Source organism: Mugil cephalus, chromosome 9, assembly GCF_022458985.1.
Source record: "Mugil cephalus isolate CIBA_MC_2020 chromosome 9, CIBA_Mcephalus_1.1, whole genome shotgun sequence".
NCBI lineage: Eukaryota > Metazoa > Chordata > Actinopteri > Mugiliformes > Mugilidae > Mugil > Mugil cephalus.
The window spans coordinates 9,010,360-9,027,563 of NC_061778.1; the positions used below are offsets into that span (position 1 = coordinate 9,010,360).

Below are 17,204 nucleotides of genomic sequence, written 5' to 3' on the forward strand. Positions count from 1 at the left end.
AATAAAACATCCTGTTTCCAGACCCCACAGGACACCCTCAGAAGGCCCATGTCCATTTTCTGATGAGTCTGTTTTGGAGGCACAAAAGAGACATGCACAACATTAGGAAGGTGTTCATAATGTTATGCCTGATCGGTGCAGGATCATCCAGTGAACAAAGGAGCAAACCAGTCAAATGCATAGATAAATCATCCCCTCATCCAAAGCATGAATGATTGAAATACCACAGTTTACTAATATAAGTGGATATGAAACTCGCCTCTGAATAAGCTGGTAAATGAAAATGTGTTTAAACCAAAAGTTCTTCTGATTTGCTGAAAAGAAAATTGCATCAATGTGCCTTTTAGAGAATGTAATATTTTCCATATTAATGACTTTTGGCTCTTTTACTCACTTGCTATTGAGTTGTTCATTTTTAAGACCCACTGACCATGCATCACTACCAGGTAGTATACTTTGTTATACTGTGAACACTGTTTTTCTACTTTTTAACTTTCCACATTCAGAGTTTAAACAGCTGTGCAGCAAATTTGGCTTCTGATAAGCTTTTGAAATGAATTAATCAGTTGCTCAAACCTGACTTCCTGGATGATATTTCATGCCGTGTTGATAGATGAAGCGACATGCCAACACAGCCACTTTTAGTTTTGCAAAAAAAAAAAAAAAAAAAAAGAAGGTTGCTGTTTTGTCAGAACGCCAACTTCCCCCCATATAAGGTGGCTCAGATAATCTGCCTAAAGTTTATTTCTAACATTGGAAACACTTACCAGGTTAAAAAACGAAGTCAGTGTACGTTCAGTGAGTATGTTTTTCGTGATGCATAAACACGACCTCTGCAGCGGTTCAGCTGGTACCTGCGTAGCAATTCGCTGGAGTTTCAGACGGAGAAACTTGAGGCTGCATTCCAGATAAAGAATTAACTGAGACGGGATGAATGTTGCGCTTTTTCTTTTGTTTTCACCTACTGTTCAAACAGCGCCGAGCAGGACGGCGTCTTTCATTTCACCTGGCGAACATGATCAGTCAGGAAGCACCTCCAGTTCATGAATGTTAATGATTTACAGCACCTGAGAGAAGAAATTCTAATTTGTTTAAAGCCAGGATGTAATTTCTGGCAAGTTTCTCGATTCATATCAAACATCTGGAAGGCACTATGATTTCTCATGTGCTGGTGATAATAAGGTGATTTTCACACAGTCGAGAAAGGATGTGTGTGTGTGTGTGTGTGTGTGCGTGTGCGTGCCTGCCTGGCTGGTTTTGCTCCTGCTGACAGAGTAATGGATCTGTTCATTGTTGCATGTGGACTGTGTGTGATGTATGAGATTCATTTGAAATTCTCTGTCTTAAATGAGGCACTCACATGTCTCCATATGGGAGAGCATGGACTCGAAGGGCCGGTGCATTGCAGGAAAACCAACAGGAGTTGCTCATATTTGCGGCCATCTGCTGCGCAATGGACTTGATCGCGGCCCTTTGTCTTATATTTTTTCTTTTTTTATGTAAAAACCCATTTTATGCACAATAAATACGCCAATAAAAAAAAAAAAAAAAAAAAAAAAAAAAAAGATGGTGGCTGTGGTCTAACACTAATAAGTTAGGATGTGGAAGGTTTAGAAATGAGGCAAATCTAGGGGATAATTCAGCACAAATGTATATTTCTAATCATTTGACTTGCAAATAATAATAATTTGACACATTTTCTTGCAAATCCATTATGCAATTCATTTTATTGCCGAGTTGATTTTGAGTATAGTAACAAACAAAAAAACAAACAAAAGAAAATATTTTTCACATTGGCTTTTAAAAAAAATAAAAGCCTTATCGACATGATTTTATCAAAAAACACCATAATTAAAAGAAATTATTGTAAAAAAAAAAAGACACACAATTGAAATGTACACAGAGAAAAAAAAATTAACTATAAAACATTTTGACATGCAATAAATACATTCATTTCACTAAAGCAAAGTAAGCTCAATGTTGACACTGAAATGGAGAAAATGAAGAAAAAAAATACTGTTTTGGTTTAAAGTATTGCTTTTTAATTGTCTTTACGGTATAAACTGTGGTAAAGCCACAAAACACAAAAAGAAAACACTTGACGCTGTTGATGTTTCAGGCACGTCTGCTGAAATGAGAGCCTGCCTTCTGCTGAATGTGTGATATCGTATTTTTTTCGTGTGCTCGCTCACTACTCGTGCGTGGCCGTTTGTGTGTTACTGCTCAACCTCCTCACTACGTCGTTTCTAGATCTAACACTAAAATCGATTTTTTTTTTGTGTGTGTGTGTGTGTGTGTGTGTGAGAGCGCGCCCTGAGGCTCTGTTTCATTCTGGCACAGGTTTCGGTTTGTGTGTCGAGTGGAAGCCATCAGCGGAGTCGCCTTCGCTTTAAAGATGGCTTTTTCTACGAGAAGCGACACTCCAAACGGAGCGAGGCAAACTAATTAAATCTGACCTAATGTGGAGCACCAGTCTGCCATCCAGCTGTTGGAGGGACAGTCGGATATTTTTTTTTTTGCTTTACTTTCACTCCTCCATATTCCTGCTTGTTAGCCCTCGCTCTTTGTTTCTCTTTGCATTTAAACTCCAGGGGCTCGTACACATGTTCGGCTGTATGCGTCCGACTAGTTTGTTTGTGTTCGACGTGGAGACAGAAGCGGCGACCTGAACTAGACCTCCTTCGCTTACTCGACTACAAAGAGCCTACTGTGGGTCATGTGCTGATTGGGGTGACAATTGTTAAGTCTGGGAAGAGGATGTCATCTCAGAGGGCACGCTGACATGAACGCTAATATTAAGATCCTGACAACGACCTGCAGCAACCGACAATGAAAAGACAATCATTTCCTCAAAGGTAATTTGCCAAAAAAGAGGGGAATTTAAATAGGAAGGCCCACAGACGGAGGGGGGGGGAGAAGAGAAGTGAGGAGAAGCAGCCAGTTTTCCTTTGTTATTTACTGAAGGTTATGACTATCGAGCACAAGCTATTTTTCTCTCTGTTTCTGGTTCTTTTCCTTCTCCCATACTTGTTCCCTCCATCACAGCGCATGACTTGGCCCGTGCAGCCGAGGCCCGACTCAATTGTGCAATTTCATACGTGTTTACTTTACTGGCATCTTTCTGAGCATATTTTTGCCGAACATTTCCCCTCACATTATTCTGCATTTCCTCTACAACAATATGGTGTCTTTAATCTTCCCTCTGTAAGCCGTTTCTTGGCTTGGGGATCAGAAAACAATAACTATGTCAGATTTCTTTCTTTCTTTCTTCTTTTGTATTTTTTTTTTTAATCTTTTTTTTTTTTTTTTTTTTGGCCCATCATCCCTTGTATTTTAACACATGCCACGAAGTTCGTTTTGGAAATTGATCAGGGCTTAGAGAAAAAGAAAGTAGCTCTTCACATAAACATTTAGACAACTGTCTTCTCCAGCATGAAAAACAGCTGGAAGTAAGTGGATCATGGGAGAGGAGGGAGGGAGGGAGGGAGGGGAGGGAGAGGGGGGAGGGTGGGCGGCGGTGGGCCCTCTGGGTCAGCGGTTCTTGTTAAGTGTAAGGAGAGAGAAGGGGACAGGGAGAGGTGACGAGGGAAGCTGTGCTTTGAGGGCTACGAACGAGTGCGGCCAAGCTCCGAACTGGAGGAAGAGGATGAATGTGAAGCGCCAGAGGAAAAGCAATTGTGGGACTTCTAGGGGAGTAATAAAAAAAAAAAAAAAAAAAAAAATCACAATACAATGATTTTTCCAGAAAAGTGCAGTTCAGAGGAATAAATCTAAAGCAGCTGCGTGTAATAAAGACTCTTGAAAGTGTCAGATATCTCCCTTGTACTTTACTCTGCTACACGGTGGGAAAGGCATTCAAACATGTAGATAGACAGGTGCATTACACGGACACGTCGGAAAACCTTTGCATGCAATTTACACCGGCTCACTCAAGAGTCAGCTTTTGTTTTTCAAGCCAGAGTGAGGCTTAGTTATTGTATTATTGACTCAGCTGTAGCTTACATTCAAACACGGATCCTCGTAAAAAGAAATATATGTACTGTACAATAGTGGCTTGTCTGCACTGTGCCCTCATCATTAGCCGCGCAGATAATGGATTTTAAAACAAGGCAAAGTTGGTCAGAAGCTACGAATACCATCGCCGAGTCCGCGACGTCTGCTAAGTGCTTCAGTCTCTCTGGCACACACAGTGAAATACAATAAATGTCAAACAGCGCTATGATTGCAGACTATCCAGCCTGTCAGAGTCACATAGGTGACCTTGGCCCCGCTGCTTCTGGTAGAAAGCTTAAATTCATACTTTGCATTTTTAACATTAAAACCCTTTTTTGGTCTACACGGCGCCGCTGGCCGTCGTCCAGATCCTCTTTTTTTTTTTTTTTCCTTTTTTTTTTTTTAACTTCTATATTGTTAGTGTTACAAAAGTTACGGGCCTGGGATGGTTGCCATAACAACATTAGAGAGGAATGAAACGAGCAAAGGAATAAAAATAAAAAATAAAGCGCAACCCACATCTCAGAGCTGGTGGTTTGCCTTACAGCACTAATTTATATATGAAATCGTTTACTCCCATTACATTAATTAATGTTACTAATAAACATCCTCGTGTAAACCACTTTAGTGGCGTTGGGTTTGGCGTGTCAGCCCAGGGGTTTGAGTGGCTGCATCAGTAAATTGAAACAAGATGCTTCTAATTTCATTAAGTGAAACAAGCACAGGGGAAAATAAATACTGCCAGTTTTTAATTGTGATTTACATTGCACTCTCTCTTCATATTTTTTGGCGCTGCCCGAATTTTTTAAAAATTGTTTAAAATATCTACAGAGTATACTGTAAATATATTAGAATTTTTGTGACCTGAAAATGAGCGAATACACAACGGCCTCAAACTGTAAAGAAACTGTCCAGATCGCACGCCCGTGCAAGCCCTTGAAAGCCCACAATCACTGTGATACTGAGCAGAGGTTTATTCCCAAAGAGCAATAAGAGGAAGGAAAAGAGAAGATACAGTCTACTTGTTTTCTGAATGGAGAGTTTTAGAAGTACGAACAGGCTTTCATACTGAGACAATGGCTCGCGTCCACCCTGCTGCGCTCTCCCTGCTCCTCTCCCTCCCTGTTCTCCGTCTCTCTCTATCTGCCTGTGAGCAGAAACACACGGCACATCCTGCTCAGCACAACACACCAGCCAAAAGTTCACTTCCTGCTCCTCAGCTCTTCTCCTTCACACCAACACTATTCCCAGGACATGCATTAACGGCCGCTCAAATAGCATTAAGGGACACACGAACAGACAAGCGAACGCTTCCCCTCTCTATAGATGCACGGCCCCTCCCGCCCTCCCTCCCTCCCTGCTGCCGTACGGATTATAATGCAGTTAACGCGGATTTCGAGCAGTGCACATGCTACAGAAAACGCTCGGGCATTATCTGGTTCTCCGCTCTCACACAGATTTGAAGTGGAAACACTTTGTGTTGTTTTAATGCAGTTGGCAAGGAAAACGAGAACACGCGTTTTTTATTTCGACTTGCGAATGGGAGATTGCGAGGTGGCTGAAATTCTCACGGCTCACATCCGCTTGTTTCGCCATCTTTAACACGTATTCACATGTTTGTGGACAAAGTCTGTCTTACTACCAACGTTGCATTTAAGGTATTTTTAACGCACCGTATCGACGTGGCTTCCTGCATGTGACCTCCATTTGACTCTGAAAGTGGACTAGTTTTCATACCCAACCAGTAAACTCACCGCTTGCCTGTTTCAGGAAGTACTGGTGACGCATTGTGTATTGTGGGTACTGAGCATTTTCAAAACTCGTCACCTCGTTTTTATACTCATGCGTTACTAAAAACAAAGACAAATGCAATCATACTTAGAAAACTGTGGCTTTACCTTAAGGTACTGATAAAAATGACTTAGCCTGAAGGTATAACAAATATAATTGGTCAGAGCGACATAAGCCTCTTTGAGGACGACACATTAGAAAATGCATACCGCATAGTGAAATTAAAAACAAAACTGTTAATATCACATGTTATCTCTCCACCATAAAGCTGTAACATGAAATGCATAAACACAGAAATAACCACAGGTTTAACACAGGACTAACTATCCTGTTAATAAGAAATTAAAAAAAAAAAAAGTGTTTGTGAGTGTATGCATGTATGTGTGTGTTGTTTGTTGATACTGTTGATCTAGGATTTACAAAAAGCTTAGCATCCCCATGCTGGGTTCAGTCCTGAGGTAAGCACCAGTTTCACGTGCGCTGCTTTCAGTTCAAATTAAAATGAAGTAAAGAAAAGAAAGTATCAAGAAACACCACGTTTGATATGATCATATGCTACAGAAAAGAACCCCTTAAATTATTGTTACATTTTCAAAAAATACAATTCCATAAGTAAGGCACATTGTCTGTTTTTTTTTCTTTTTTTTTTTAAGCCTTTAAGATTCACTACGTCTATCACAGTGTATTTATGGCTTTAGTCTTCACATTCACCCACTGAGGTTGGCATTGGCACTATAGTGGTCAAACATTTCTAATCTGAATCAAGGACTAGTAAAAGTGGAGGGGGAAAAAAAAAAAAAGGAATAACAATAAGGGCCAACACGTTCTTTGGGATAAACATTTAAAGACAAGAATGTGCCTTCAACCCGCAACCTTTAAGTGCTCTTTTGTTTTCAAGCTGGAGGAACTGCTGGTCAGCCAACACAGAAATATGTCATTCTTTGTTTCCGCGTTTGATACCAGCCGGGGAAGTGAGGCGAGGCGAGGCCGGGAGACATTTGCTAGGCTGGGATGTGATGTTAATAAGTGGATAAGAGGAGTAAGATGGCAGGCATGAAATGGGACATCGCGCCGGCAGGCAGTGCGAATTGTCCAGGAGAAAGTGAGATTACACAGGGATTACTGGAGCACAGCAGCTGGGGAGTGCTGTTCACCCGCTGGCTCCCAGGGAAGACCCACAAACCCCTTCTTATGTTCGTATCGCTGACAGATTAGCAGCTCGGTTTGTATGTCAAGGGGGAGAGTGTATGCATCCGGTGTGTGGAGTGCTTCTAAGGCAAAGGGCTGAATACAGTACTCACTTTGGCCTGTCAACAGTAGCACGGCTCCCAGACAACAGACTACAGAGGAGGGAGGTCAAATGAGAGGCTGGACAGTGCAGTGGAGAGGCGTCCAACAAGGCTTTTGACTACTGCAGCTCCCCAAATTAATCATCAGCCTGCTATGAATGCAAGTAATTACTCCTCTCAGCAAATGACTGATTTCTTTGTCATTAATTCTGTCCTGGCCCCTGCCTCTCTGCTCAACCCGATCCATAATTGTAAATATTACACGGTGTCAGAGGCAACACCCATGCTTCGTCTACACTGTGATACGAGGCTACACTCGTCATGATTACAAGGATTAGTGTGTCATCAGTTGGGTATGTGCAATCATGGCCCAGTTGTGAGATCACAGGGTTGTGCTCACTGTGTCTCAATAACAACAGCTAAGGGATGTTCGTCAAACTCTTAAGGAAGTTTTAGCTCGGGAAGGGTTGCAAGCTGAGGCCATTAAGCTACCATTACTGTCACATAGTATGAGCCTTTATCCACACAAATATGCAGGGGAGTGGAATACTTAAAAAAAAAAAACATAGAGAAAGTTAAAGCAGAGAAGACTTTGCTGAAATGCTGAGCCAGTTGCTCTTATCATTCAGTCATTTCACACGATGGGGAGAAGCCGGAGCGTGAGATACATAAATTGTCCAGTACCCCAAAAACACAGAAAATCATAAAGCAAGTAAAGAAAACAAAATACTCCCATTACTTTAAAGTCCAGGTGAGTTGGCTTATTCATGTGGTAAAAAGTTCTGCTCAGGTCTGGACAAACCCTGAATACTGTCCTTATGTGCTTTTTCATTTGTTGTACAAAGATGAATAGTACACAGGTTTAGGGTCGGATTGCAAAGTTTCCTTGCAACAGTTTCTCTTTGGATTTCACCATAATACAAAAATAAATAAAACAATTTCCTTTTTGGTTTTCAATTTGTTACTTTGGCTCAATGGCTGGAATTAAAAAAAAAAAAAAGTTTCTTTGTATACACTGTACATAAATACTGTACTTATTTAAAGAGAGTGTCCCTTGGTCACGTAATAGCACAAAGCTCCTTTATGAAGGAGGACTTTAAGATACATTAGATGCATAGAAAGGCACTTACAGTCTACACAGTTTGGTGTGCATTAGCAGACCAGTTCCTTTTGGTCTGAGTCTGAGGTGCAGAGGAGATACTGAGTTGAGGTGAATGGCTTTAGAATACTGCAAATTGTGTGTGCACACAGACCTATTGGTGATTGCCATTTATACATGTCACATGTCTTAGCTGGGTGAGTAGCGGTCAATGGTGCGAGCATCAGAGAGGGGCTGCGGAGGAGGAGGCAGCGGTTGGCCCAGGATGTCCATCTTGTCGTGGGTGAGGCCCAGGTGCTCCGAGGCCAGCTTGGAGAGCGGGTAGAGGCTCTCCATGACCTTCGCGTCAGCCACCAGTTGCTGCTGCGCTTGGATGAGGAGCTCGTTGGCCTTCTCCTGCTTCAGCCCCAAGTGCTCTGCTGTGTATTTACTCAGAGGATAGATGCCCTCGGCAAAGTCCAGCTTCAGTTTCCCATCTGTGGTCAGGCCCCCTGTGGTCCCCCCACTGCTGTGCATCTTCATGTGACTGATGAGGTTGCGCTGCTGAGCGAACTTTCCCCCACACACCTGACATTCATAGGGCTTTTCCCCAGAGTGGATGCGCATATGCTCAGTGAGCCGGTACTGCCGGGTGAAGCGCATACCGCAGGAGTCACAGGCAAAGGGTTTAAGGCCCAGGTGGCTGCGCATGTGGCGCGTCATGGTGCCGCGCTGCGTGAACTTCTTGCCGCAAATGCTGCAGGGGTAAGGCCGCGTCAGCCAGTGGGTCTTCTCGTGTTGGCGCAGAGTGGCTGGATCTTTGTAAGACTTTTCACAGGAGGAACAGCGGTAGGGTCTGATCATCTCCCCGATGCTCCCTGAATTCAGGCCCTGGTTGGACTTGGTTTCCAGGTGAGACAAACTGTTCAGAGTGTTGCTGGTGTTGAGGCCCCCGTAGCCGTTTGTATTACTGGTGATGTTTTTGGTGCTGCTGTTATTGCTGTTTCCCATCTCCCCGCCAGAGTTGCCGTACAGCTCCTCTTCTGTGTGTGTCTCGACGTGTGCATTGAGCTGCTCTGAGCTCGGAAAGCCTTTGTCACAGGGAATGCAGACATAGAGATTGTCCCCGAAGCTCTCTGGCTCATACGGCATGTGGAACCTCCCCATTGGTCCTGTAGGGGACGGACGGCCCTCGCTGCTCCCTGTCTCCTCCGTGCCAGACCCGCTCTTGTCATCCACTCCTTCGCTCTCCTCCCCGGCCTTGTGGTGATTGTGATGCTGTTCTCCATTTTCGCCCCCTTCCTCTTCATCCTCGTCCTCGTCGTCGTCTTCAGCTGGGTAGGAGATCGGCTCGTGTTTCACCCAGCGGTAGATGTTGCCCATTTCCCTGCCTGCCTCTCCGCCTTCAGTGGGGGTGTCGGGGCTGGTGGGACATGGGTAGCGGTCGTTCCCGTGGGAGCCTGACCGATGCAGGTGTGGGAGGTGGGGGCCGAGAGGCTGGTTGAGATGGGGGAAAGGCGGAGGAGTGAGGGAACCTGCCTGGTCAGAAGACTCCATTTTTTCTGAGGAGAAGGCTCTCCCGTTCGTCCCCTGCATGGGACTGGTGCGGTCGCTCAGAGTCCCATCTCGCTCCTCGTCGTTGTGAGTGTTTGCCAGATGGGTTTGAGAGGGCGTGAGCTGAGACTGGGAGGTGGGGCTTTTCTTGGAGAGATCAAGGCCATAGTTGGGGGAGCAGTTTCTCTCAGGGTGCATTGAGCGCCCAAGCTGGGCAGGGAGAGCTGGCTGCAAGGGTGGGAATACTTGAGAGCCCTGGGCAGAGGTGGGAGCATATATTTCCCCGCTGTGAATGGCGAGTCGATGGGGAACTAGCTCCTCTAGTGGTGGTGCCCGGTTTGCGTGGCTATTCAAAATTCCTCCTGGAGGACAGGGCTGAATGACAGGGGTAGAGATCCTATACCTGCCACTCCCTAAACCCATATTATTGGGCCCCATCTTTGTGTAGGGCAGAAATGCAGGGCCTGGACGGGGAGGGTACTTGCCATTCCTTCTCAGCTTCTTTTTGCACAAAGCCACTAAGTCGAGCAGCTGAAGGTAGCTGGCTGCTGCCAACACAGCCCCGAGATTGGGTTCAGTGGGGGAAGTGGGGTCTCCTTCACTAAGGCGCCCTGTGTAGATGTAGTCCAGAATGACCCTGAAGACCCCTGGACTCACCATCTCGTGGTCGAGGTTGATGAGATTGTCATGGACCACCAAAGACTTCAAGTAGAGGCTGCTGGCAGCCAGAATGTTCTTGTGAGCTCTGAAGAGGGCGTTCTGCACCACAATGATAACATCACACAGGAAGCCCTTGGTGCGTTGGCTGTTGAGCTGCAGAAGGAGATCCCTAGCATGACTTGGAACTTCCATGGCATCCAGCATTGTCTTCAGTCCGCCACCTGCAAAAACAGATATCTGTAAAACGTCATGCAACAGTCAGCATTTAAAGTCACAGCAACAATCAATATGACATTTTCTGCACCGCTAGAAAGATGATGCATTTTCATAAAAGGAACACACTTCAGCCTATATTAGAAGACGAAAGAGTGCCAAACACTCACTGCCAACTAAAAGGCAAAAGTTTCTTTAAGAAAATTGTTGTAGAAACGATGAAAAACAGACGTTGCATATGGAAACACTAATCCATAAATAACTGATAGTCTTTCAACATACGTCACTTCAAATAAACGCATTTTAATGCAAACTGAAAATTACAGTTTGTTTAATTTTGTGTCCTATTTTATTAATTGAATTTGTAATTCATTATTACAATATTTACATAACAACGTAGGTTTATTTTGTATAAATTTCCTGTTCCAGGGCAGAACCTGGTGTGTGCAGTGCACATCGAGGCCACTCAGGATAAGTGAACTTTCACAAAAGGTGAGCGTTTGGTTTTCTCGTTAAGAGAAATTCAAGTCACAGCGCTCACTTCCTCTGCAGCGAGCAAAAAAACAGAGAAAGAGCTAAAGTTAGAGAACCACAGACATATATTTTGTAATTGCTGGCTTCCTGATAAAGTATTCCAGAAGTGCTGCGCAGAGTTTTAAACAAAGCAAGGGATGGATGTTTCACAAGTATGATGAACAGCAGGTATAACCCTGTGTGGAGAGGACACATCCAAAAAAAGATAGGACTTTCGGCTCGCCTTGCTGCCCAGTCATATAAGGAACACAGAGCACTCGGGATGTAAATCAACATTAGATGGTTCAATACTTTACATTGAGATAGGCTCCAGGGATCCAGCACACACACACACACACACGCACGCACACAGTGAGAGCTACACTGAAATATCAACACTAATTGTTCCATCAAGCCTAAAATAAACTACATCAGCTGCATGCATGCGACGCCATGTATTGTTCAATCAGTGTCATCCGAGGATAGTTTACTTATGAGATTAAACGTCTCAAACTGTCCCTAAGGGCTTAGTCTCACTGATGGGAAACAAGCAACTAAATAAATATCATGTCATCTGTCTGATCACGGCCTTCCTGACACCAGCTCATTCACTTCTTGTTTATTCCATTCAGTGAACACGCTCAGCGTAAGAATAGAGAAGTATGAATAAAAAAAAAAAATAAAAACATTTTTAAAAAAAGACGTGAGGAATTCTAAGTTGTCCTGAACGAAATCTTGTGTCATTTTTCCTATGCTTACAATTTTCGCCCACTAATGTTGCGTATTCCTGACACCCAGGTTATTTTTACAAATGCATGTTCAGCATCAAGCCCCAAACATCAAAGCGGAATGTCATCACCGACAAAAATGGAAAATAAAACGTCAGGAGTGACGTGCAGCCAGTGGTCATGCAGCGAAGAGTCATCAGAATGGAAGAAAAAGACACCTTTTAAACACAACATTTTTAAAAAGAAGCTGCTGTCATCCTGCCTGTGTATATAAATGCGATTCCAATTGTCATCTGAAGTGTTTCCACCTCTGCTTTCTTTTTCTGTCTGGCTCTGATTACTCTGCAGTCATGTTTTACCATAAATTTCAGCATCGCTCACATCAAACATGTTTAGAAATAAATGTGATAGGAGGAACAGGCCAGAGTACTTTCCATGACTCGCTGAACTTTTGCAGAGTCTCTGTTGCTGCGCTGAGCCGGTGACACTGTGTGCTCTGACTCAATCAGCGTACGTTCTGTATGCGGCTAACTGCCATGTATTGTGCGACATTTGCATCACAAAGCCTGCCTGAAAGCTGAGCTGTGAATATATGCCTTTACTTTTTTTTTTCTCTCTTTCTCTTTTTAATCACAGAGAGTGCGACGCATATGCAACGCATTTAAATCCACGGTTAAAAGAAAACCTCTGATGCATAAAAAGCAGCCTAATTCACACGGTGACACTTCTGCGCACCTGCAACCATGCTGTTACCAAAAAAAAAAAAATTTTTGGTTACATCTTGTGGTAAAAACGGTCAAGGGAGCTGCAGGTTTCCTATCAAGAAAATAAGGATCTGTTTGCTGCTGCTGCTGCTGTTTTCAAAATCTGAACTTCACTGTCTAATGCAGCCTCGTCAGAAATGGTGAAACACCACCATGTGTGTTATAAAACTGTTGATCTAAGTGTAAGCTTGCTCCATCCTGTTAGCAAGCCATAGATGATTGCATTGATATTTTAGTGCGAGAACACATCTTCAAGCAAACCTGAAACACATTACACTCTTATAAACACGCGCAGTGCCCTGCACAGCAGCTTGTTTTGTTGGTTTGTTAAACATGTTAAATTAAATTATTTTCCCAGGTTGCACATACAGCGTAGCCGCCTGCAGCTCACTCGGCTCCCCAGGGATGCATGGCTGCCTCCATCTGATTGCCTTCCTTTTTAATGACCCGTCAACAGGCCGAGGAGATCCTGGTGACGGTGATAGTAGTAGTGTGCGGCAACAGCGTGCAGCCATTTGCATCGCATTAATATCCAGCTTTCCCTGTGTTTTGTCTGCTTTCTCGGCCCTGTGGTTTGGACTGTAGAGAAAAGCTAAACTTCCTACCTCTGCGTTCAGCCTCGGCCACATAAACACGCCAGACATCTGCTTAAAAACTTGTGTTGACGTTTTATTTTCTTTCGTCGCGATTTGCAGCCCCGTGCTCGTGCACCTTTTGTTTATTTTAAACCCCATTTGTCCAATTTATGGGGCACCACTGCAACTCAGTGTAAATTCGAAAGGAGTATTTCTTTTTTTTATTTATTTATTAATTTATTTGTTTTATTGCACATTAATCCAACTAATTCGTTTTGCCACTTTTGTGACCTTTAAAGAAAGCAGTTTTAGAGTTTTCGTAAGAAAAACTGCACAGAGTTGTGGTTGCACTTCTCATAGGTGAATATATGTTAAACTAGAGTTTAGCTCAGCAAACATCAGTTCAGTTTCCAGGGTCGGTTTCCTGTTTGACTTCTGTAATCTAAAAATCATCGCACATTTATAAAATGCTGATAAAGGATTGAGAGAAGGGCAGCTTTTTAGCCTCCATGGAGTTTGTGTAAAATAGACAAATATAATAGACAAAGAGGGTTTTATAATAATTAACGTGTCTGGATTTACATTTTTAGACTGCAGCTATTTAATACTGTCCAAATTTAAGCAGTTTGTTCTGAGTTTATTCTTTTTACATGCTGATCTATAGGCCATATTTATCTGCAAATTAAACGACGGTTTAAACAGTTCATTTGCGTGTGTCGCGATTTACTAAGGAGTAAAGTTTGAAGTTCAGGACTGGAGGACACGTCGCGTTTTTCCGTCAAAGCAAGGAATTGTCTGTCCTAATGTGTCGCTGAGAACATCCGTCCTCAGTCTTTCTCCTCTTCTGATCTGCTCTTCACTGATTGTGCAGTGACCTAGTGTATTCATCTCTCTCTCTCTCTCTTTCTCTCTCTCTCTCTCTTTCTCTCTCTCTCTCTATGTGTGTGAGAGTGTGTGTGTGTGTGTGTGTGTGCTGCAGCGTCTCGTCCATCCTTTTACCTCTCCTCATCTCAGCCCCCCCAAAAAATCTCTAATCGCCTCCAGAAACCGTTTTCAGCTCAGAGGTGTATCGAGACAGCTGTTTCTTATACCAACTCTTTCCGTTTCAGACCTGTCAGCAGCAATGGGAAGCATCTCTTTCGTGCAGATGTGTGTAATCTCGGATCGTACGAAAGGGAACCAGAAATGCATGCTCTTAAAAAATTAAAATAATAAATTACCCCGAATATTAATAAAACAGTTCCTCGTATTCGCCTGTACTCTGCAGCTACTGGCATTTTTACGCACCGTGATCGCCCTATTGTACTATTATTATTATTATTATTATTATTTTAAAGTGCAGCTTCCTTGATGCAGTTATTACTGGATAAGTTTAAGTTGCAGTTGAGCAAATAAAAAAAACAGTTCAAAAAGATTTTAACAGAAGACTTTAACTTCAAGTTGGAAATTCGTTCTTAAATCGGATTTTGCAGAGTCAAGAGAACTCGCTTCGAAACATTTTGGATCACTGTGAAGATTTTTGTAAAAATTCTAAAAATCACAATAACAACCGTTAGATCTCGAGGAATCTTACAAACTAAGTGCCTCCCTCTATGCGCAATTAATTCTTTAACAAAAGAGGAGAGGGGGAAAAAAAGGAAAGAGACGCATCAGTGGACGCGAATTAAATGCGTAATTAAGAGGCACAGTTCCTCTCGTCCGGAACGAAATGACACTAAAATAAAAATTATATGAAATAAGTTCTGGGGATATTTTATAATTAAGAAAATCGCACCTCATTCGTGACAGCAAACACTCTACACGTCGTTCTGAATTAAAATCCAAACGTCACCCTTCCCCTCTTTCTTGCCTGTGTACAGCAGCTCTTACCTGCATGCCCGATGTCTTCTGCCATCCGATCTAAGTCTCCCTTAATGATCATCTCAGCAGTCTCTAGGAGTCATATCTGACGTTTCAGCTTTGAACTGCCAGCCTCCAAAAAACCATGCCAGTTTTCCGAGCGCGTCTGCCAGCTCTTTTTTTATGATTATTAATTGATATGAATTTCTTCTCGCTCCTTAGGTCCGTCCTCCCACCCACTTTCCTCCCTCTCTCTCTGTCTTGCTGTCTCTCTGCCCCTCCTCTCCCCTCCTCCTCATCCCCTCCTTTTAAAAAAAAATATACGTGCTTAGACCAGCATCATTTTCCTCCCTTTTTTTTTTTTTTTTTTTCTAGTAATTTCCTTAGCTATTTTTGAGTCGGAGCAATAACGCGCACCGGGATGATAATGGAGCCTCTATGCGCCTTAAGTGTTTTAGCGCCCCGTGTGATGTCAGTCTATAATAAAACTAAAAGGTAAAATCGAGGGCAGGAACTTCAAGTGACCCCGACTTGAACTTCTCAACACTTCGTCTTAAAGAGACAGGCAGCTATTATATACAAACGTATATGCCGTATGTGGCAGCGATGCTCAGACTAGTAACCCAAAATTTTTGGAGAAGTTTAGAAATACTCGATTTTCAATTTTATCCTTGATAACAAAATTAAATCAGGTCAATCATGATTTATCTTTGGATTTTGGTGCAATTGATGCTTTACTGTTGTTTATATTCTACCAGTTCCAATTAATGAAATCAATAAAGTGTTAAAGTTAAGTGTCCGCCTCCATCCTGCTCACCTCCAGTCAGTAAACTTGCCTGAAAATGATCAATAAAGAGAATTTGCCAGGGGGGAAACTGAAAAGACGTCTCAGTCCGTGTCTGCAGGTAAAACACCTGCTGTGAGGTGAAAGCTATTAGCCATCGTCTGGATTGGAGACTGAACCGATTCAAAAGGGGCAGACGAAAGTGGCATCTCAAACAAATGATGGCCTTTTCTGGACACATTTAAATCACGTGTCTCAATAGTTAAAAACCTTTTCCTCCACATGGGGTTGATGCCATAATATTCTCGTGATAAGTAATGAAAACGCAAATGTGTGGTATAGCATAGAGCAACGCCATGGGAACCGATTTAATATGTCTAAAAATATTACAAACATATATTGTTTGAATTAGAGCTTCACATAAATAGCAAAATAAATTACTAAAATATCTTATTCTGCTTTGTCTGCTTTCACGTTGCAAGCGTTTCTTCCTTTACGCGTACGCTGCTTTGCGCCTTTTCAAAGGACCGACGTTGTACTGGATGTTTTAAATATATATATATATATGCGTCGAGACTGAAAACATGAGAAGTTACTGTATATCAGATGCGCTTTACAGGCCGGATATCCCTACATGTGGATCATCCCGCAGATACTTGTCTGTGTCAGTGCATCCATGCGCTCGACGTGCCACTACAGAGCTAAAAACTCATCATTGTAGAAAATAAAAACTAAAAAAATTTTTTTAAAAAAAAACTAATTCAGGCACAGTGCATGATCACACTGCTGCCTGGATGCCATCCGCGCCTCTATTCCGTCTCCCAAGCCTTACCTCGGACTCATGTCTGGTGCTCTGGCCGTAAGTCTTCTCTCCCTTTCGGCATTCCCTCATTAAGATCTCCGCAGTTGCCTCCAAGTCCAGCTCTCTCTCTATCCTAAAACTTCCCTTCCGCGTATTTTCGCAATCCTCTCCCTCCCGGTTTCCCCCTCTTTCACCTTTTTCCACACGCTGAATTTCTCACGTGTTAACGAGACTATCTGACACTTCAAGTCTGTGTCGGGTCCGGTCGGACCAAACCTGCCGGCTGTGAGACTTTACGCGCGCAGCGCCACCCAATGGCCGTGATTCCTGCAGGTCCTGTCGAGGAGGGCAAAGCTTTGCGGCGGCGTGAGGGCAACTGAAAAAGGAAAGGAAGGAAGACCTCTAATTTGTCAGCATCACATGGAAAACACACAGCGACCTTTAAACCTGTTACACTGACGGGGAATACAAAACAAAGCACTGGCCGAGATGTCTGCATATTAAATAGAATGAGTGTTAAGAAATTAAAAACACTTAAAAAATGTGAATGCATTAAAAGTAGACATGCTTTAAAAAAAAAGTATTAAATGCTGGTACTGTTGCTTTTTATTTGCATCTTTT

General features: G+C 43.0%; 1 protein-coding gene across 4 annotated transcripts; it reads right to left on the reverse strand.

Annotated features, from left to right (window-relative positions):
- Positions 1-1,708: 1,708 nt before the first annotated feature.
- Positions 1,709-16,857, reverse strand: hic1 (hypermethylated in cancer 1). 4 transcript variants are annotated; one of them, XM_047593605.1, is made up of 2 exons: positions 16,614-16,857; positions 1,709-10,602 (listed from the first exon to the last, which is right to left on the reverse strand). In XM_047593605.1, exons 1-2 carry the CDS (start codon positions 16,671-16,673, stop codon positions 8,362-8,364), a joined length of 2,301 nt encoding a protein of 766 aa, XP_047449561.1. In that variant the 5' UTR covers positions 16,674-16,857; the 3' UTR covers positions 1,709-8,361. The 4 variants fall into 4 exon arrangements, with proteins under 4 accessions (XP_047449561.1, XP_047449564.1, XP_047449563.1 ...); XM_047593608.1 differs by having other exon boundaries at positions 1,709-10,586; positions 16,614-16,855; XM_047593607.1 differs by lacking the exon at positions 16,614-16,857 and adding an exon at positions 15,028-16,591.
- Between the last annotated feature and the right edge of the window lie 347 nt (positions 16,858-17,204).

Bases quoted from the DNA above. Each gene is read 5' to 3' on its own strand.
- hic1 (XM_047593605.1), bottom strand. From the start codon at position 16,673: ATGAGGGAATGCCGAAAGGGAGAGAAGACTTACGGCCAGAGCACCAGA. The intron at 10,603-16,613 runs GTAAGGCTTGGG...GACGTTTTACAG, and splicing joins GCACCAGACATGAGTCCGAG to ATATCTGTTTTTGCAGGTGG.